The sequence below is a fragment of the Oncorhynchus masou genome, chromosome 29 (assembly GCF_036934945.1).
Source record: "Oncorhynchus masou masou isolate Uvic2021 chromosome 29, UVic_Omas_1.1, whole genome shotgun sequence".
NCBI classification, from domain to species: domain Eukaryota; kingdom Metazoa; phylum Chordata; class Actinopteri; order Salmoniformes; family Salmonidae; genus Oncorhynchus; species Oncorhynchus masou.
In genome coordinates, this window is record NC_088240.1 from 24389158 (window position 1) to 24409096 (window position 19939).

The following is a 19939-nucleotide window of genomic DNA, read 5'->3' on the forward strand; positions in this document are numbered from 1 at the left end:
TTTGAGTTTATCAAAAAAGACTTGATATACATCTACCTGTATCCATCAAGCCCTGGGGTTTTTCCAGATTCAAATGGTTTAATAGCCTCAAAAAGTAATTCCTCTGTAATTTGGCATTCGCACTGATCTTTGTGTACATTTGTTAATTTTCATTTTTTTAAATTATTATTTGGAAAGAATTCCTTACAATAATCATAATTCAGTGGTTTAGGATGAGAAGGAAAAGAGAACATCTGCATAAAATATTTAGCTTCCTCTTTTAAAATATAATTTGGAGAATCATAGATGACTCCCTTTTCAGGAACGAGTTTCTGCTAATTATTTTTGTTAGCGTTCCTGTGTTGGAGATTCAGGAAGAATTTGGTGCATTTTTGTCCATATTCCATCCAGTTTGCTTTATTTATGTAATAGATTACATTAGATCGTTCTTGAATAAGTTCCTCCAGTTCTTTTTGTTTTTCCTTTAACTTATTTTGTATCTCTGTCGTATCATTTTTATTGCTATCTATGATGAATATAGAATTGAATGACCTCTGAAGGTACACTTAAAAGTATCCCAAACAATAAGGGGATTTGCTGAACCTATATTGTACTGGAATAATTCAGTTATAAATGACTATGTCTTAGTAAAAAATAAATTGTCCTCCAGTAAATGTTGATTCCATTTCCAATATCCCCGTCCACGTGGAAATTCTATAAGAGTTATGTGAAGGCCAACTAGATGATGATCCAATCGCATTCTGTCTCCTATTAATTTTTTTTAACCTATGATGCAAGAGAGAAAGAGACAAGAAAGTAGTCAAGACAACTAGCTTGATTAAGTCTCCTTCATGTATTTCTCACTAGGTCGGGTTTTTATAGTCTCCAAATATCCACTCTTTCTAATGTGTCCATAATATTTGTGATTTTCTTAAGGGCACAGTGCACGGTGATGATAGTTTGTAGAGTGATTTCCTTTTCGGTCCATTGAGGTACTTAACACTGTGTTATAATCTCCAACCATAATGATTTGATTTGTAAGTTCAATAAATTGGTATGAATATTTTCGAAGAAGTATGGATCATCCTGATTTGGACCATATAAATTAATGAGTCAAATCTCTTTTTCGTCCACTTTCATATTCCGAAAGATCCACCTTCCTTGCGAATCATTCTGGACTATTTGCACATTCAGATCAACATTTTTGTTAATTAATATCATCACACCTTTTGAGTTCCTTTGTCCATGACAGAAAATTATTTCACCACTTAATTTCTTTTTCCACGCAACTTCATCTAAGTTTGTAGAGCGAGTTTCCTGTAAACAGTTGTCATGACGTTGCCCTCTTTGGGTACAGCAAGCCCCATCCCCCTCTCCCTGCCTCCTACAACTAGGCTGCTGTGGTCAGAGAGGTCTTAAATTCCTGGAAGAGATTGTCTCATGGACACAGTATAGAGACAGAGTGAAGTTTCATAGAGAACAAAGGAATTTCTTCCACCTCACAGAACTTGAGGTCCGAACAACATTTATGTTCCGGAGAAGGTATAAAAGATTGGTGAATAATCCAGCTACGAACTGGTCCGTTTGGTACAAGTTTGTAAAACTCATGAGAGGCGGTGTCGGCCACATTGCCATAACGCTGTTAATTTAATAGCCTCAGATATGAGGTTGTAGTGGACATTTCCTGTATTACCAAATCATGAGAGCAAACCACACACAAGTCAGAGTTATCATAAAGTAAATCTTTAATTATATGAGCTCCATCACAACCCTGTGACTCTCAGATCAATTCAGTGTCTATAAATGAATTCTCTGAGAGTGTTTACATATTGGCAACTGAGATCCTTTATAGCAAAGATCCACCCCCCTAGTCGACATGACAAATAACAGATCTTAAGAACATTATACAAAGAAAGATTTTACTTGAGAGAGGAGTATCCCATCACCAGACAGTATTTAGCTATAAGTTATTGTTCAGTTTGGTCTCCTAAACGAAGCTCTTATCTCGTTATTGGTACAAAATAGTACCAAGACATTACCTCATCCAATGGGATATATCAATTGTCATTTTAGACACTCCCATTCCAAATACAACCCATCCTGGACAAGCTCACGGAGGAGAGTGAGCCTCTAGTTCAAGATAAGGGCAACCTCAGAGGGAACATAGAATGGTTCCAGACACTGCCATCCTCCTCTCCCCGATGGGAAAAGTAGGGAGTGGCTGGCACATGGACATTGTGGAGCGAAGAGATAATTGGTTCCCCCTCAATCATTCCTTCACATGGTTTAAAAGATATGTTTACATATGAAGACAAGCCAGACCTCTCCTCTCTGTGTGGCCCTCTGAACCCTGACAGAGAAAGGATAACTGCAAACGGCCAACACTATAGTACAAAAAGATACATTCTAAATGACAAGTATCTCACAAACATATTATGAAAATGAAACATCTTATCTATGTTACCCAACTAATTCTGATTCATCCCCAACAAGGTTTACATCTAATTGTTGTATAAGATGAATGAATGAGGAAGATACTGTTTGTAAAATTGTGTAATGTGATTTTGGACTGTTTAATGAAGGAAACTACAATTCCATTTTGAGTTGAACTAAATCAGAGGACCGCCCATGAGCCCAGTTAGGGTCGGGCATCCTGGGACAAGCCCTTTTCTGCAACTCCTGAATAAAACCCCAACTTTGAGAAGTTCTCACTAGACCATGTTTTTCTCCATTACAAGAGGACAAAGGTTACAAACCATTTTTTCTCTCAATCACAAGAGGCCAAAGGTTGAGACGATTGCTGAATCTTTTAAACATACCACGTGGTTAAACTCTTAGACTATCGATACCGACAGAATAAGAACAAGTCTTTGATATTAATTACTAGTCTGCAGCTAGGAATTCGGTATCATTGAGCGCGAAGAACGACAACCGCCGAAACATTCATTATACAACAACATGAATGAATGTCACTCTGAACTATACCCTCTAACCATGACACACACAGAGAGAGAGAGAGAGAGAGAGAGAGAGAGAGAGAGAGAGAGAGAGAAGGAAACCAACAGAAACTAACTTTTCAGAGAGAGAGAAGAAAACCAACAGAAACTAACTTTTCAGCAGAGATCCCGGCGACACCCTGAGCGTAAATATATATATTGATTGCAATTGTTCCCGAATGAGTGAGCGTTCATGTGCAAAGGATTAGCATACTATTCTCAGTCTAAAATGACCATAATTAGTGTTTGTTAAGTTACTGCCATAAGAGGTATTATGACGGTCATATTTTGAGATTTCAAATGTCTGATATTTAGAATTCAAGAAACAGGTTCTAGCAATATTTGTTTTATTCCCTTGCCTGTTTGCCTGTGAGCCAATGCCACAGATGTTGGAAAATTGGGCCAAGATATGTGTGTAGTAAATATGAGTAGGATGATGTGTATGATATTGGATGTGATTTAGTGAGAGTGTGTATGATGTCTGGATTAGAGTAAGACTATAATGTGTGATGTCCAAATAAATAGTAACCCAGACAATTTGCATGGTTGAGTGTCTATGTGTGTAACATGAAGTGAGTATAGCCTTAGTATTTAGGGTGATAATTGTATTCCATATCATATCACCATCATAGTTGCATCATTTTCATTGAAAAACACATCCCAGTATTGCCATAGCAATTGACGTTTTACATGATCATGAAAGAGACCTTGCATTACTATAGAGACGGCTTCACTACAGTACAAATGTATCCCATACAATATGTTATTATTCCACAACATTCCTGTTATGATATCATCCCCTGGCTTGTTGTAAACATAGATAAACATGTAGACAAAGACATAGAAAAGATAGACAAATAAAAAACATTAAATTACAGAAAACTTATCGACGATAAAGAGAAAGGGGAGAGAAGGAGAGGAGAAAGCGAGAGTGAGAGAAGAGAGAGAGAGATCAGGTGTGTATGTATAAGTCCGTATGTCTAAGCGAGCATGTAATTGAGTGCGTGTGTGTTCATATCAACTTCATAGTGTTCACATTTTTACAGTTCACATTCTTTTTTTTTCGTAACCTGAAGTCACTGTAGAATTTAGTACAGCCATGGTGTTATGGAGCTGTCCATTTATAAAGAGTTTGTCCACAATGAGGCAGGCACGCTTACCACTCTCCCTCTGTTGCCTCTGTACAGGATACAGTCTCTTGTGATGTTCGTTTATCTCCTGTGAAAATTGATAATTGAGACCGAATTTGGTCCCTTTTAGCTCATTTTGTTGGTAGTGTTCAAATTTTGAGATGATAGGTCTGGGACCCTTGGCCTTGTCGCTCCGAGCTCCAAGTCTGTGTACTCTGTGAAAAGTCACCTTGTTTACCTTGGAATTTAAAAATTATCTGTCTGCCTTGATTGTACCAAAACTACCTGTTCATCACAGCTGTCATAATTTTCTTTATATAGGATATGACTACTCACATAAAAACTGGATGGAAACGTGGTTTCTGGTGAGAAAGTGCTCTTTTTCTATTTAGATTTCAGAATATTTGCATGAAAACCTGTCGCCAATGTCAGCCAGGGATTTGAACTTGCAACCTTTCGGTTACTAGTCCAACGCTCTAACCACTAGGCTACCCTGCCACCACATATACAGTATTGCATTGGGGCAATGGAGTGGGCAGAGTAAAAAGCCGCAGCAGGCCTTGCCTTTAACGGTTGTCTTCCTCTGACGAGGAGTAGTAGGAAGGATCGGAGGACCAATGCGCAGCGTGGAAAGTGTCCATATTGTTTAATAAAAATAATGAATACTGAACAAAACAATAAACAACACCGTGCAATAACAAAACCAAACCAGTTCCATGTTGGAACTGACATGGAAAATAATCACCCACAACTCAAAAGTAAAACCAGGTTACCTAAGTATGGTTCTCAATCAGGGACAACGATTGACAGCTGCCTCTGATTGAGAACCATACCAGGCCAAACACAGAAATCCCAAATTATAGAAAAAGGAACATAGACGGCCCACCCCATACTAAAACAAAGACAAAACAAAGGAACTTAGGTCAGAACGTGACATTGCCAACAGTCCCGCTAAAAAACAAAACATATGTCTTTGTAAAAAAATAAATATACATATATATAATTTTTAAAACATATTTGGTTAGAACTAGAGACCATACTGAATCATTTCCACCCCATTTTAGCTAAGACAGGTGTTTCCTCTACAGCCCAATATTATCAACATATCAGTCTCAACATTGTAACTTTCATTATTGGTCTTAAAAATAGTGGCCATTGATTAAAATGCAATGTGATGAAATGCTAGACTTTATTTTGAAGGTTTCGTTATTACCATACGAAAGTGATGTTTTCGTTTGTGCATAATTTTCAAATTTCATATTTTTTAACATTTCAATGGGATAATAATACTGCAGCTGCTATAGCCTAATTTATTCAGAAAGGTTTTATTCAAGCCAATCAATAGAGCTTGTCAGCTTGTAGTCCTAAAAATCGGAAATGAGTTAGCATTTTCTACCTCTGGTTCGTTGAACATTCCTATAGGTGAAATTAATGGGAAAATAATGGAGTTTTGGGATAATCACCAGAAATTAGGTTTGAGGTTAACTGCAGGCTTAGGAGATCTTATACGTTTTGTTCTATATGAGACAATAGCATTTAGTTAACATTACCTTTATGAATCCTTTGTGCTTATTTTGATTACATAAAATGTTTCAAAATTCACAAAAAGTGATGTTAGCTGATGAAGATTATATCATAGATCAAAGCGTATAAGATCTCCTAAACCTGTGTTTAACACTGACCTTATTTTCGGCGTTGATCCAAAAACCCTACAAAACACCCATTCATTTCCCCATAGGCTTTGAAATGTCATATGTCATTGCTTTGACCATTGCGGACGCAGTTAGCCTACCCCCGTTAATGCCTACAAAAATACGCCAATAAAATGACTCTCTATTTAGCTTTTTTTCCCAGAACTGTTTACATAGTAGGGATGCGGAATATCAAATAACTGATGTGATTTCATTAGTATGTGATCATTTTAATAATATGTAATATTATTAAAATAATAAGTACAACTTTTCTAATATTGATTTTCCGGTAGCCTTTCCATTCTATTTTTTCGATATCTATGGAGTCAACATGGGCGTCGTTGTTCAATGTCCTGTCAGCTGACTAGCAGCATCTTTGGCTGTTACAACACACGGGTCGCTGTGTTCAAACAGTTTCTAGCTTGCTAGCTACTACAACCTCAACCTATGCGGCTCGGCTAGGGTGTTATGTTACGAAGGAGCTAAATACCTCCGGCTTTGCATTTCCCCATAAGCTTTCAAACGTCATTGCTTTGACCTATGATCCATTGCAAATGTTAGCCTGCCTCCGTTAGTACCTACAAAAATACGCCATTAATATTGCAGAACTGTTTACATAGTAAGAATGCTGAATATCACATAACTGTGATTTCATCAGTATGTGCTAATTTCTAGTTTGTTTTAACCATTTGTATATGCAGTAACAAGTAAAACAACATTGCAACTTCCGGTAGCCTTGCGTTCTAGTTTTTTCGCGCATGTCCATGGTTCGAACATGGGCGTCGTAGTAGGTGAATGTCTTGTCAGCTGACAAGCAGCATCTTTGGCTGTTGCAACACACGGGTCGCTGTGTTCAAACAGTTTCAAGCTACTACAACCTAGAATACCTATGCGGCTCGATTAGGGTGTTATGTTACGGAGAGACAGAACTGGCGAAGGAGCTATACCTCCAGCATGGCGTCAGAAATACAACCCAAACCGCAGACTCGGACGCCTGTTCTGCTCAATAAAATCGAGTCTTCCCAAGATGTTGTGAACACGGCGATTATAATTCCAAAGGAGGACGGGGTGATCAGCGTGTCTGATGACAGGTAGGATGATACTGCTTTACTATACCCTTTTATGAGACCATGTTTTCAAATATGCGACTAGCTAACGTTACAATATTACATACATTTTGCACAATTTCTATGCAAACTTGACGCTATAAGATCCCTATCGCTTAGTGGGTTTTCCATCCGAACCGACGACCGCTCGATCATTGCTCGAGTTTATTTATGCGACGTTAGCTGACTAAACTCAAGGTGAATAATAATAATTTCTTTAATAATAATAATTTCTTATTCACTCCACAAACGGAGTTGAGCAGAGACAAGGCTTTGTGTAATTCAGTTCCGACCACATCGATTCGGTAAAGGTCAATACTATATAACGCTTACCTTGTTCTTATGTTTGTCCTCTGTAGTTGGGGGGGGGGGGTTAAAATAAACATCGCTTGAACTGAACATACCCAATGATTACAACAGAATCTCAGAAGCATAGTACACTTTGCATGTATGTAATTTATTTCATCTTTACTTTGCCAGGTAGGCAAGTTGAGAACAAGTTTTCATTTACAACTGCGACCTGGCCGAGAATAAAGCAAAGTAGTTCGAAACACAACACAGAGTTACACATGGAATAAACAAAACATAGTCAATAATACAGTTGAAAATCTTACCATTGCTGAGATAATACAATTTGTGTGTCCGAATTCTGGGTCAACTGTCGCTAGAGAAAGTGTTTAACAAAAATAGCACTAAAATGACACAGGTGGGCTCAGATTAACTAACATTCCAGGATATGAATTTCCCATCATGCAGAGTTATACAATGTGCATTTCAAAATGAATTGGGATTAAATATATATGTATGCATTTGGGCTCCCGAGTGGCGCAGCGCTCTAAGGCACTGCATCTCATTGCAAGAGGTATCACTACAATGCCTGGTTCAAATCCAAGCTGTATCACATCCGGCCGTGATTGAGGGTCCCATAGGGTGGCACACAGCATCATCTGGGTTTGGCTTGGGTAGGCCATCATTGTACATAAGAATTTGTTCTTAACTGACTTGCCTGGTTAAATTAAATAAAGGATAAATAAAGAAATTAAATATGCACATTGGCATTAAATATGCAAAGTAGCTGTTAATTTATGCACATTTTATGTTGTACAAAATAAATCATTGACATTCAAGTTATTTATTTTGACCTATTGCAATTAATCTCACACACATGCTACTGCCCTAACCAGAGGTAATACTTTTAGGGTTTTAGTGTGTTTATAACAGCAACAAATGTAATTTGAGTCAACATACTCATATTATTTTTCTTCTGCCCACCCCTGCTCAAAACCTTTGAGCGAGAGACACTAAGCTAACATTACTGACTACTTCAGACTAGATTATCTGACAAAACAGTTTTGATACTATTTCTACTTTTTAAACCATAGCAATATATGCATAAAATGTAATGCATTTCAAAGGCCATAGACTTTCAATGGGGAAATTTCCATTTGCAGCTCCTCCCACACCTTCTATGCAAGACTCACTAGATTTACCCCTCCCTTAGGCTACACAGTGTGTGTGGTGGCGGCTAACCTTCCTGAGCTACTCTAGCAAAGGTGAGATTGCAGATGTTCATAAATGTGTGAACAACAAACCACTTCCAAAAAATACATTCTTGGTTGGCCCAATTTTTGTTTTAGCACCTAAGGTATAATATTTCATACAATCAGGTGTCATTACAGTAGGTGCATATCTTAAGTGGCAAAAAACATGCCTATTAATATCAAACTAAACAGAATGAGCATCTGTGCTTTTCACACAACATTAAACTGTGTGTGCGATTACATTATATACTGATTAATTGGTCAGAAGAGGAGTATACAATTGAAGTCGGAAGTTTACATACACTTTAGGTTGGACTCATATAAAAACTAGTTTTTCAACCACTCCACAAATTTCTTGTTAAAAAACTATCGTTTTGGCATGTCGGTTAGGACATCTACTTTGTGCATGACTCAAGTCATTTTTCCAACAGCTGTTTACAGACAGATTATTTCACTTATAATTCACTTTATTACAATTCCAGTAGGTCAGCAGTTTAGATGCACCAAGTTGACTGTGCCTTTTAAACAGCTTGGAAAATTCCAGAAAATGATGTCATGGCTTTAGAAGCTTCTGATAGGCTAATTGACATAATTTGAGTCAATTGGAGGTTCCCCTAGGATATATTTCAAGGCCTACTTTCAAACTCAGTGCCTCTTTGCTTGACATCATGAAAAAAATCAAAAGAAATCAGCCAAGACCTCTGAAAAAAATTGTAGACCTCCACAAGTCTGGATCATCTTTGGGAGAAATTTCCAAATGCCTGAAGGTACCATGTTCACCTGTACAAACAGTAGTACGCAAGTATAAAACACCATGGGAACACGTAGCTGTCATACCGCTCAGGAAGGAGATGCGTTCTGTCTCCTAGACATTAACATATTTTGGTGCAAAAAGTGCAAATCAATCCCAGAACAACTGCAAAGGACCTTGTGAAGATGCTGGAGGAAACGGATATAAAAGTATCGATATCAACAGTAAAACAAGTCCTATATCGACATAATCTGAAAGGCCGCTCTGTAAGGAAGAAGCCACCGCTCTGTAAGGAAGAAGCCACCGCTCTGTAAGGAAGAAGCCACCGCTCTGTAAGGAAGAAGCCACCGCTCTGCAAGGAAGAAGCCACCGCTCTGCAAGGAAGAAGCCACCGCTCTGCAAGGAAGAAGCCACCGCTCTGCAAGGAAGAAGCCACCGCTCTGCAAGGAAGAAGCCACCGCTCTGCAAGGAAGAAGCCACCGCTCTGCAAGGAAGAAGCCACCGCTCTGCAAGGAAGAAGCCACCGCTCTGCAAGGAAGAAGCCACCGCTCTGCAAGGAAGAAGCCACTTCTTCGGCTTGCAAGCCGAAGAACAACATCCCAACTGTGAAGCACAACTGAAAAAGCGTGTGCGAGCAAGGAGGCCTACAAACCTGACTGTTACAGCAGCTCTGTCAGGAGGAATGGGTCAAAATTCACCCAACATTGTGGGAAGCTTGTGGAAGGCTACCCGAAAAGATTGACCCAAGTTAAACAATTTAAAGGCAATGCTACCAAATACTAATTGAGTGTATGTAAACTTCTGACGCACTGGGATTGTTATGAAATTAATAAAAGCTGAAATAAATAATTCTCTCCACTATTATTCTGATATTTCACATTCTTAAAATAAAGTGGTGATCCTAACTGGCCTTATACATGTCAGGAATTGTGAAAACTGAGTTTAAATGTATTTGGCTAAGGTGTATGTAAACGTCCGACTTCAACTGTCTGTGTGTGTGTGTGATAGATATATCTATCTATCACACACACGGTACCAGTCAAAAGTTTGGACACTTCCTCCATTCAAGGTTTTTCTTTATTTGTACTATTTTCTACATTGTAGAATAATAGTGAAGGCATTAAAACTTTGAAATAACACATGGAATCAATGCAGTCTCAATTGCTGTATCTTTTTCACAAAACCCATATCTTCCAAGAAGTTATACTTTTGAATCATCTGTCCATAGCACATTCTTCCAAGAGTCCAGGTGCTTTTTTTTGAGCAAACTTGTGTGAACTTTCTGGATGGCATGGGTCACATTATGCCTGGCAAAAAAACAGTAAGAACCTCATACCAATGGTCAAGCATGGTGGTGGTAGTGTGATGGTTTGTGGATGCTTTGCTGCCTCAGGACCTGGACGACTTGCCTTAATAGAAGGAACCATGAATTCTGCTCTGTATCAGATAATTCTACAGGAGAATGTCAGGCCATCTGTCTGTGAGCCGAAGTTGAAATGCAGCTGGGTCATTCAGCAAGACAATGATCCAAAACACACAATCAAGTCTACATGGAAGTGTTTAAAAAGCAACAAATTAAACGTTTTGGAATGGCCTCATCAAAGTCCAGACCTAATACCAATTGAGTTGTTGTGGCAGGACTTAAAATAAGCAGTTCATGCTTGAAAACCCCAAAATGAGTTAAAGCAGTTCTGCATGGAAGAGTGGGCCAAAATTCCTCCACAGCGACGTGAGAGACTGATCAACAACTCCAGGAAGAATTTGGTTGCAGTCAAAGGTGGCACAACCAGTTATTGAGAGTAAGGGGGCAAATACTTTTTCACACAGGGAAATTGGGTGTTGCAGAACTTTGTTAATTAAATAAAAAAATATTTTTTTTTTTTGTTATTTGTAAACTCAGGTTCCCCTTATCTAATATTAGGGTTTGGTTAAAGATCTGGTTACATTCAGTATAAAAAATATGCAGAATCAGAGAATCTGATAAGGCAAGTATTTTTTTTCATGACGCTATATTTGAGTAGCATTTATTGAAAAAGTATGGATTTCAACAAACAAAGGCATGAAACTAAAGAAGACAAAATTAGGCACAATCATTTCATAATAAAAAAAAAAAGTATAGACCTTGGGTGAAATCGCTGTATTCAAAGCTGAATTCCACAATGCCTGATCTCTGCTCAATTCTGTTGGTTGAGGTCATCAGAAACTTCCTTCACCATGGAGTTTAGTCAGCTTGAGCTTATTTTGTATGCAGCATGTCGTCATGGCTCTTTCTGGCTGGACGTGGTCACCTAGCGTCTTCGCTCCGTTAGACCTGTACACACTTGACGTGTACCAATGTCACCCCGCTTTAAAACTAATAGGCAGAGAGAGAGAGATGTATCTTATCAGAAACCTGACTTCTACACTGTGTCTGTCTGGCTATCGGCCACTGATATACTGTCATGCAGACGTTGCATAAAAACAACCGGGCTTGGCAGTCAGCTGACATGAAAGCCCACTGGTCATCGCTCTCTAGCGTGTAATAACATTCCCACAGTCTCAACCACATGCTCATTCCAGTCATTCAAAGGTCACATAAGTAACGAGCAATGATAGACCTATCAATTAGTTATTGTGATTTTACTTGTGTTCATTTTCTTTATGAATTATTAAAGGGAAATTTAAAAAATGTTCAACTTTATATTCATCATCTCACCAGCCCAACATCATACAGTATGTGTAAATTGCACATTTCTATGTTTTGTATTAAAAAAAGATAGAGAAAGATAAGTGTTTCCAATGACAGAATCAACCAATTTAGTAGGCAATGCCTACTCATAGTTGGTTAAAATAACATTATGTAATTGTTAACACTTATATTCCTCTCGTTTTTCCCACAAAACATAGAAAATGCTCCATTTTCTCACAAAGCTCTGTAAAAGATGAAGAGACCACTGCAAAATGATCAGTTTCTCTGGTTTTACTATTTATAGGTATGTGTTTGGGTAAAATTAACATTTATTTTATTCTATAAACTACTCACAACATTTCTCCCAAATTCCAATTAAAAATATTGTCATTGAGAGCATTTATTTGCAGAAAATGACAACTGGTTAAAATAACAAAACAGATGCAGTGTTTTCAGACCTCGAACAATGCAAAGAAAATAAGTTCATATTAATTTTCAAGCAACACAATACTAATGTTTTAACTTAGAGTTCAGTAATCAATATTTGGTGGAATAACCCTGATTTTCAATCACAGCTTTCATGTGTCTTGGCATGCTCTCCACCAGTCTTTCACATTGATGTTGGATGACTTTATGCCACTCCTGGCACAAAAATTCAAGAAGCTCGGCTTTGTTTAATGGCTTGTGACCATCCATCTTCCTCTTGATCACATTCCAGAGGCTTTCAATGGGGTTCAAGTCTGGGGATTTGGCTGGACATGACAGGGTCTTGATCTGGTGGTCCTCCATCCACTCCTTGATTTACCTGGCTGTGTGGCATGGATCATTGTCCTGCTGGAAAAACCAATCCTCAGAGTTGGGGAACATTATCAAAGCATAAAGAAGCAAGTTTTCTTCCAGGACAACCTTGTACGTGGCTTGATTGGTCGTTGTGAAGGACACATGAATCTGCCCGATTCCAGCCTTGCTGAAGCACCCCCAGATCATCACCGATCCTCCTCCAAATTTCACAGTGGGTGCGAGACCTGGAGAGGCCTACAAGCCACAGTGTCTCGCACCCACTGGGACATTTGGTGGAGGATCGGTGATGATCTGTAATTATGAATTTCTGTGTAGTACAGATCAGGAACCCATGGTGCAATTTTGTTACTGGGTCTAAATCCACTTCAACAAAATCGTTTTGTTTTTTTTGCAAACTGAAAGTGTCATGTTATAGCTGACACCCCATTCTTTCTGCAGACATCTTTTTAATCTTAATTCGGAGCAGATATTTAAGAGTTTTTGGGAAAAGTGGTCGCATAAAAACCTAAGGGAGATTTTACCGTAATACCATTACCAAAGTTTGCATCTGACCCGCAGGACGATCCGGATATGGTTGAAGAGAGACAGTGGCCAATACTGGCCCAGCATCTATCACACTATGCCAGGTGAGTACTCGTCTCTCATTAGCTACTTAAGCATGCATGGAGTTAAGCATCTAGGCCTAAACTCCATTGGCCTCATTTTGTGAGCTGTCGTTAGCTATTCTGGCTGTATGGAATCTGTTTTACCATCTGTTCCAGTTTTAATACACACCAACTTTTCTTAGACTTGTCATTTCTTTCTTTTTGTAGCTTCGTGCTCCTGTATGTCCTTTAACCCAGAGACCAGGAGGCTGTCTGTGGGAATGGAGAATGGAACCATCTCTGTAAGTGACAATTTATGTAGTTTTAACATACTCATGTATGGGCGTTACATATATACTTTTCTACTTAGCATCCAGCCTCAACCCTGACACACATATGGCTACCAAAACTTGTACCCCAGTACCAGGGTCAGATTGGGGGTTGGTTGTCATGGTTTCACATCAGCGGGTTACTGAGTAGTTACTGTGTGTTACTCTTTCACCGAGTCTTTGCTTCTCCAGACACCCAGCACTGATCTATATTCCCAGAGGGTTTGTATCTCTGACTAATCTCTTGCATGACTGGCTAAGCAGTAAGATGGATCAATCAACACTGGGATAGTAAATATGCTTTTATCTTCAGGAATGGCTGTTTCACTGGGAAATTTAAGCGCGTTGTAGAATAATTGCCCTCACATTTTTGTAATTTGTGATCTCATTGGAGATGTAGGCTAGGGTTGCTGTAAAACCCTTTGTCATTATGTGTAGATTATGGGATTTATTTGCAGAATAATTGCCTGTCTAAAAATAACATGGATATAATTTTAAAGCTAAGCACTTCCATTTTTGCTTAGGGCTCTTCGTAAAGTTATATAAGCATTGGATAATTTTGACCCAAAAGTATGTTCCATAATAAATATTGCGCTACTTCTTGGGAAAACCAGTGAGTGACATACTTCCTGTGTTTCAGGAGTTCATCCTGTCTGAAGACTACAACAAGATGACCCTGGAAAGGACCTATGAGGGTGAGAAGGGAAGTGTAGACACAGGCTGTGTTCTCTGTGTGACTCAGCTGACTCCGGTCAATGGCAGGAAGGGATTAAACCAGTCAAAATATATATATATTTTTTTCTGTTCATGGCACTTTGCTTGGTTTTATCTGCAAGACCTCTAAAAGCAATAAGCTAAGATTGAGGATGCAAAGAACATCAATCCATCTACTGTATACTATGTTTGGTCATATATACCTGTATTGTTTTATCTGTTTTATTATCATGATGTGTTTCATAAGTGTGTGTGTGTTTTTTAGCCCACCAGGGCAAAGTGACAGTGGTGCTCTTTGTGTTGGAGATGGAGTGGGTCCTTAGTACAGGACAGGACAAGAACCTCACCTGGCACTGCTCTGAGAGTGGAACACAGCTGGGGTTATACCGCACCATAGCCTGGGTCTCTGGACTACAGTATCCTTCATCAGTTAGAAACAACCTATTCTACTCTTTCTATGCTATTCACATGATGTTGCTATGCCACACATACAGTTGTGGCCAAAAGGTTTGAGAATGACACATTAATTTTCACAATGTCTGCTGCCTCAGTTTGTATGATGGCAATTTGCATATACTCCAGAATGTTATGAAGAGTGATCAGATGAATTGCAATTAATTGCAAAGTCCCTCTTTGCCATGCATATGAACTGAATCCCCCAAAAACATTTCCACTGCATTTCAGCCCCGCTAAAAGAGGACCAGCTGACACCATGTCAGTGATTCTCTTGTTAACACAGGTGTGAGTGTTGATGAGGACAGGGCTGGAGATCACTCTGTCATGCTGATTGAGTTTGAATAACAGACTGGAAGCTTCAAAAGGAGGGTGGTGCTTGGAATCATTGTTCTTCCCCTGTCAAACATGGTTACCTGCAAGGGCTTCACAGGCAAGGATATTGCTGCCGGTGTTAGAATTGCGTCAATTCTAATCTGGTATCAGGATAAACTTGACTATGAGTCACCGATTGTATACTATGTATTTTTTATTTGCTAAGCAATAAATGGTGAATTCAATTTTTCTGTCCCACCTCGCAGGGCAAAAACAGAGAACTGACTTGTTCCTGACAAAGATATTATAATATTCCCTGATGACAGTATTAGTTCCTGCTTCCGAGCCGGCCTGTCAGAGTAGACACCATCCGATATACTAGGTTGCTGATGAACCCAGGAACTTTAAACCTTTATTTTGTGAATATATGAAGTGATGCATTAACTGGATTTTTTGATTCCCCCTTTTGACCCCCACAAGGGTGTCACTCATTATCCTTGATTTCAGCGGTCCCAACATAGTAATATGTTAATAGCATTTCATGAAAATAATAAAAAGTGTATTATTAATAAAACATTTTTTATTTTTATTTTTTTACAGATAAACAGAAAAGAAAAATCAACCAAGAAAGTTAGAAAAAAAAATCAACAAATGATATATGCTTTTGTCTCCCCCTTTTGACAAAAACAGGATAAGACTTTATTGTTTATTGACATGTAAGATGTAGGATAAAACTTTGGTCATGGAAAACAGAGTAAAGCAGAGCAAAGCATTATTATAAACCATCTTGGTCCTCTCAGTTACTCCTATCCTGCACCAGGTGGGCACCGTGCCACCCAGGGACTCCAAACCTTCACAACAGGGAGAACAAACATACTGGAAAGAAAACGTATCATAAAACAAAAATGTAAAACAAGGAACTGTGGTGGTGTAATATTTATTCTACTACCTCACCCACAGCATACCATGGGTCATCCTCAGCCAGTCCCATCCTCCCCTGAAAGCTTGATTCAGCATCTCCAACTGGAGCATCAAGCAAAGGCATCATGCCTGAAGCCTTCACCACATCTGTAACAGACTTCTTAAAACACAGTATGATGCAAGCAGCACAGCACATCAATAATAAAAATACAAGAATTAGGGTCAGAAATCCAGTAACCACCATACCAGTGTACTTACCAAACCAGGCTCCCAACCAAGAGAACAGTCCAGACTCCTCCACCCCCGCCATGGTCCTCATCTCAGCAGATAGTGCATCAAGCCCACTAAGGGCCTTAGATATACTACCATCTGGACTGGTGTTATTAGGAATATATGTGCAACATTGTTCACCGAACATCTTGCAGACACCCCCCTGACTGGCAAGAAGCATATCCAAAGCAAGTCTATTCTGTCTGGCAACCCTAGATGTGGCCTCAAGCTGTTCAGACATACCAGTGAGTGCATCACGGGAGTAATTCACAAAACGCTGTTGATTATAGTAGATATAATTAATCCATGCAGTCTGTCTTGATTCCACTATGGCTGGACCTATAATAGGTAGTAAGTGCCAGAGTCTGTCATTCCTACCCAATGCCTGAAATTCATGAGGAACCCCAATAGGCACCCACAACAGATTAGTGTGTATGTCAACAACATCCTCCGTCCATGGAGCACTACGTCTATGTCTCCCACGGGATGGAATGTTTTCAGGTCCCCTGGATACAGAACCCAACAGCTGTTCAGCAGTAACATCAACAATGGTCAGTGGAATTATCAAACTGGTCAGAGCACACGTACCTTGCCAGTCTCCTCTAAGAATTGGTCTCGGTACTCTTTTGGGTCCACATAAGCACCACACATCAGCCAGACCACTAGTTTGGTTTAGTCCTGCAACTGGCCAAGTGCCATTGATGGTCATGTTACTACTGCAATCAGCTTCAGGCAATCTCCCATAGTCTATGCAATTACCTGTACCCGTGATGCAACTGTAATTGCCTTTCTTTTCAGGGTCTTCGCTGTATACCTCATATAAGACAGCCACAAATTGTCCCTACCATCAAAACCAGTCTCAGTGCCTAATTGATCAATAGCTGAATCGTCTCTAACGTTAATTACCTGAATGGGATTTGACACAGTGGTGGTGGGTGGCAGGCTTGGTCCAGGGGTGGTAGAGGAGTGTGTCTGGCTCTGGTTTGTCTGGGACCTCTGTGGTTTTGGCAGCACCTTAATAGAAAACACACCCATCGTGTCTGTCCTGGTCCTTTGTAGTCCGAGGGTGTAAGTGCCTGCATCAGAGAGCTTAATAGTTTTGATGGTTAGTTGGATTTCATCACCTTTACAGAGTTCAACAGTGCTCCCAGGTTTCCCCCATATCATAGAAAACCTATCCACCTTTGTGGGATCCCCTATGCTATAAGGATACCCTCTTCTCCAAACCCAGAACTGTCCCAAGTTGGTTATCATGTAATCCCCATACGGACACCCTCCCCAGTTACACAGGTACACTGGCCCTCCTGTACACAGGTGTTAAAACCAAACACAAATATCTCAATTTCTTCCCTGCCCCGTTGGCTCAAAATATGTCCCAAATACTTAACATGAGTCTACCATAATTAAAACTTATCCTAGCTAATTTTCACACCTCATTCATCAGAGAAAATATGACACTATAATGTAAATTTCACTGCCTTTTTGTATTAAATTACCTTAATATCAGTATTACAAATGACCCTATATTCTCCATCCAAATGGCTTTCCAATGAGGCTGGTCAGACCACAAAGGAAAGTTACAATGGAGGTCATAAGTCATACCACCCCTCCAAAGAAGTGTTTCTTACTATATTAAACAACATTCCTCTATCAAAAGATTTCACCTGTTTAATTAAGACTCAGAAAATAAAAACTTATAATATTTCATATGTGAGTGTACCCCTTTAAGATATCTTGTCTCTGGGAACATTGAAATCCCCTTAAACCCAAAACGTTTGCTGCAAACAAAACCTAATAATTATAATAATACCCTCAAATAATTGGTTTTAAATTTCCTGCCTGCAATCCACTTTGCGGGCTTTTCATTGTTCCCCATAATGAAAACAGATTCTAATGTTAGTATACCTTAACACCATTTGAAGTTAAACAGGAGGTTATCTGAACAATCAAACCAAAATCAATAACTGGGAATTATTGTAAAACGATATTCAGCTACTTTTAAAAATGTATTTTGAACTTTTTTCTGTAAAGTGACTCAAAGCTATAATGCACACATTTTCCTTCTAAATGACACAACCAATTTTCTCTGTCATAATTTGAGGAATGTTATTGTGTAGTCAATGTAATTACGCAGTTTTACCTTCCAACTTCCTCTACCCCAAAATGTAAACGTACCATGTACTTCGCTAAATTCATAAGAACATTTCGATGGGCACAAATCTATCGTAATTGTCTCTTCATTATTATTTAGAATTCATCAGATTTAGATAACTGTCTCATCCCATCACCTTAAAAAAAATCAGACTCCATTCCCAATAGGCTATTCCAGTGATCATTTGGGAAACACAATGTATTACATAGAAATTGCCTCGCCATTATCTCGAAATAATTAGTCTCTCAATTCAACCTAAACAAACTATCAAAACGTTCAGTCATATCTTGAACAAATATTAATAACCGTATCAATCCGGGCAAAACCCATAAATATTTTAACTACAATCAGAATGAATTTTAGTCTATCGATGTCAAGGCTGAGACACGAACCCCAGTCCCCCGCATCGAAGGCAAAAACTTTACCCCAAAGCCATTTAAATGACTGAGTTTCCCCGCCAATAACCATACCATTATAATTGTCTATACTAGCAAACTCTGGCACCGAGACAATTCCCAGAAAACATTACAATTCAAAGGCCCAAGCCTTTCCCCAGCGAGGATTCTCCTTATTCTCCGTTTTAGCGTCTCCAATATCAAACCAGGCTCCCTGTCGACTGGGAGCCCGTTGGGCGCGGCAATGCTGCCTTCTTCTGTCCACTCCCTGTATAGCTTTTATCCCCGCTTCTACCACCAATTATTTCCAAAGTGAACTTCAAAGTTTTCAACACCTTCTCAGCCTCTTGACTAGTCATTGTTAAATACATTTGGGGTGTGTATCATATCATTTTTAGAATGATTTCCAATTCACCACTTTTTTTCATGTCAACGTTGCTACCTCCTTAGTCAATTAACAGTATGACTTCAAGAAATACCCGTAGGTCGTTCAAAAAGGTATTAGCTATTCCCACTCAATACCCAATGTACTACATTCATTCAGTGAACTTATCTTATTTCCAATAAAACCCATCTCATTACCCTTAGGTCATTCACCTGTTATTGTACGCCGACTAATAACTAATGTACCACAGTCACTTGAGGAACGTATCTTATTTCCAATATAACACAGGTCTCTTGCCTGTACTATTATCCGTAGATCATTCAGCCCGTCATCAGTAGGCCGACTGATAACTAATGTACCACAATCATTCGATTTGTCCTTATCAAATCTTCATTCACACCAGTAAGTACGCCGACTCACCCACACAAACCAGTAGGTACGCCGACCCACCTAGTACATTACATTCGCTGTTATATTGCCGTTCATCCACACTCACACAAGTAGGTTCGCCGACCCACCCTCATATAAACCAGTAGCTTCGCCGAACTACCTAGTACATTACATTCACAGTTATATTGCCGTTCACCTCACATTCACACTGGTAGGTTCGCCGACCCACCCTCACATAAACCAGTAGCTTCGCCAAACTACCTAGTACATTACATTCACTGTCATACCATAAAAGTGATCAATCAGTTCAAAATTGCATATGATCCTTTACCAATATAAATTAATAGAATTGTTACTTACATCAAACA

General features: G+C 39.1%; 1 protein-coding gene across 1 annotated transcript in view; it reads left to right on the top strand.

Annotated features, from left to right (window-relative positions):
• Positions 1-6174: 6174 nt before the first annotated feature.
• The window catches only part of LOC135519227 (WD repeat and FYVE domain-containing protein 2-like), a 40815-nt gene continuing 27050 nt past the window's right edge, over positions 6175-19939 (top strand). Inside the window, exons 1-5 of the mRNA XM_064944340.1 lie at positions 6175-6887; positions 13222-13289; positions 13476-13549; positions 14217-14271; positions 14556-14706. Of these exons, the coding sequence (XP_064800412.1) occupies positions 6751-6887; positions 13222-13289; positions 13476-13549; positions 14217-14271; positions 14556-14706 (485 nt within the window). The 5' untranslated portion in view covers positions 6175-6750. The remainder of the gene's footprint in view (positions 6888-13221; positions 13290-13475; positions 13550-14216; positions 14272-14555; positions 14707-19939) is intronic.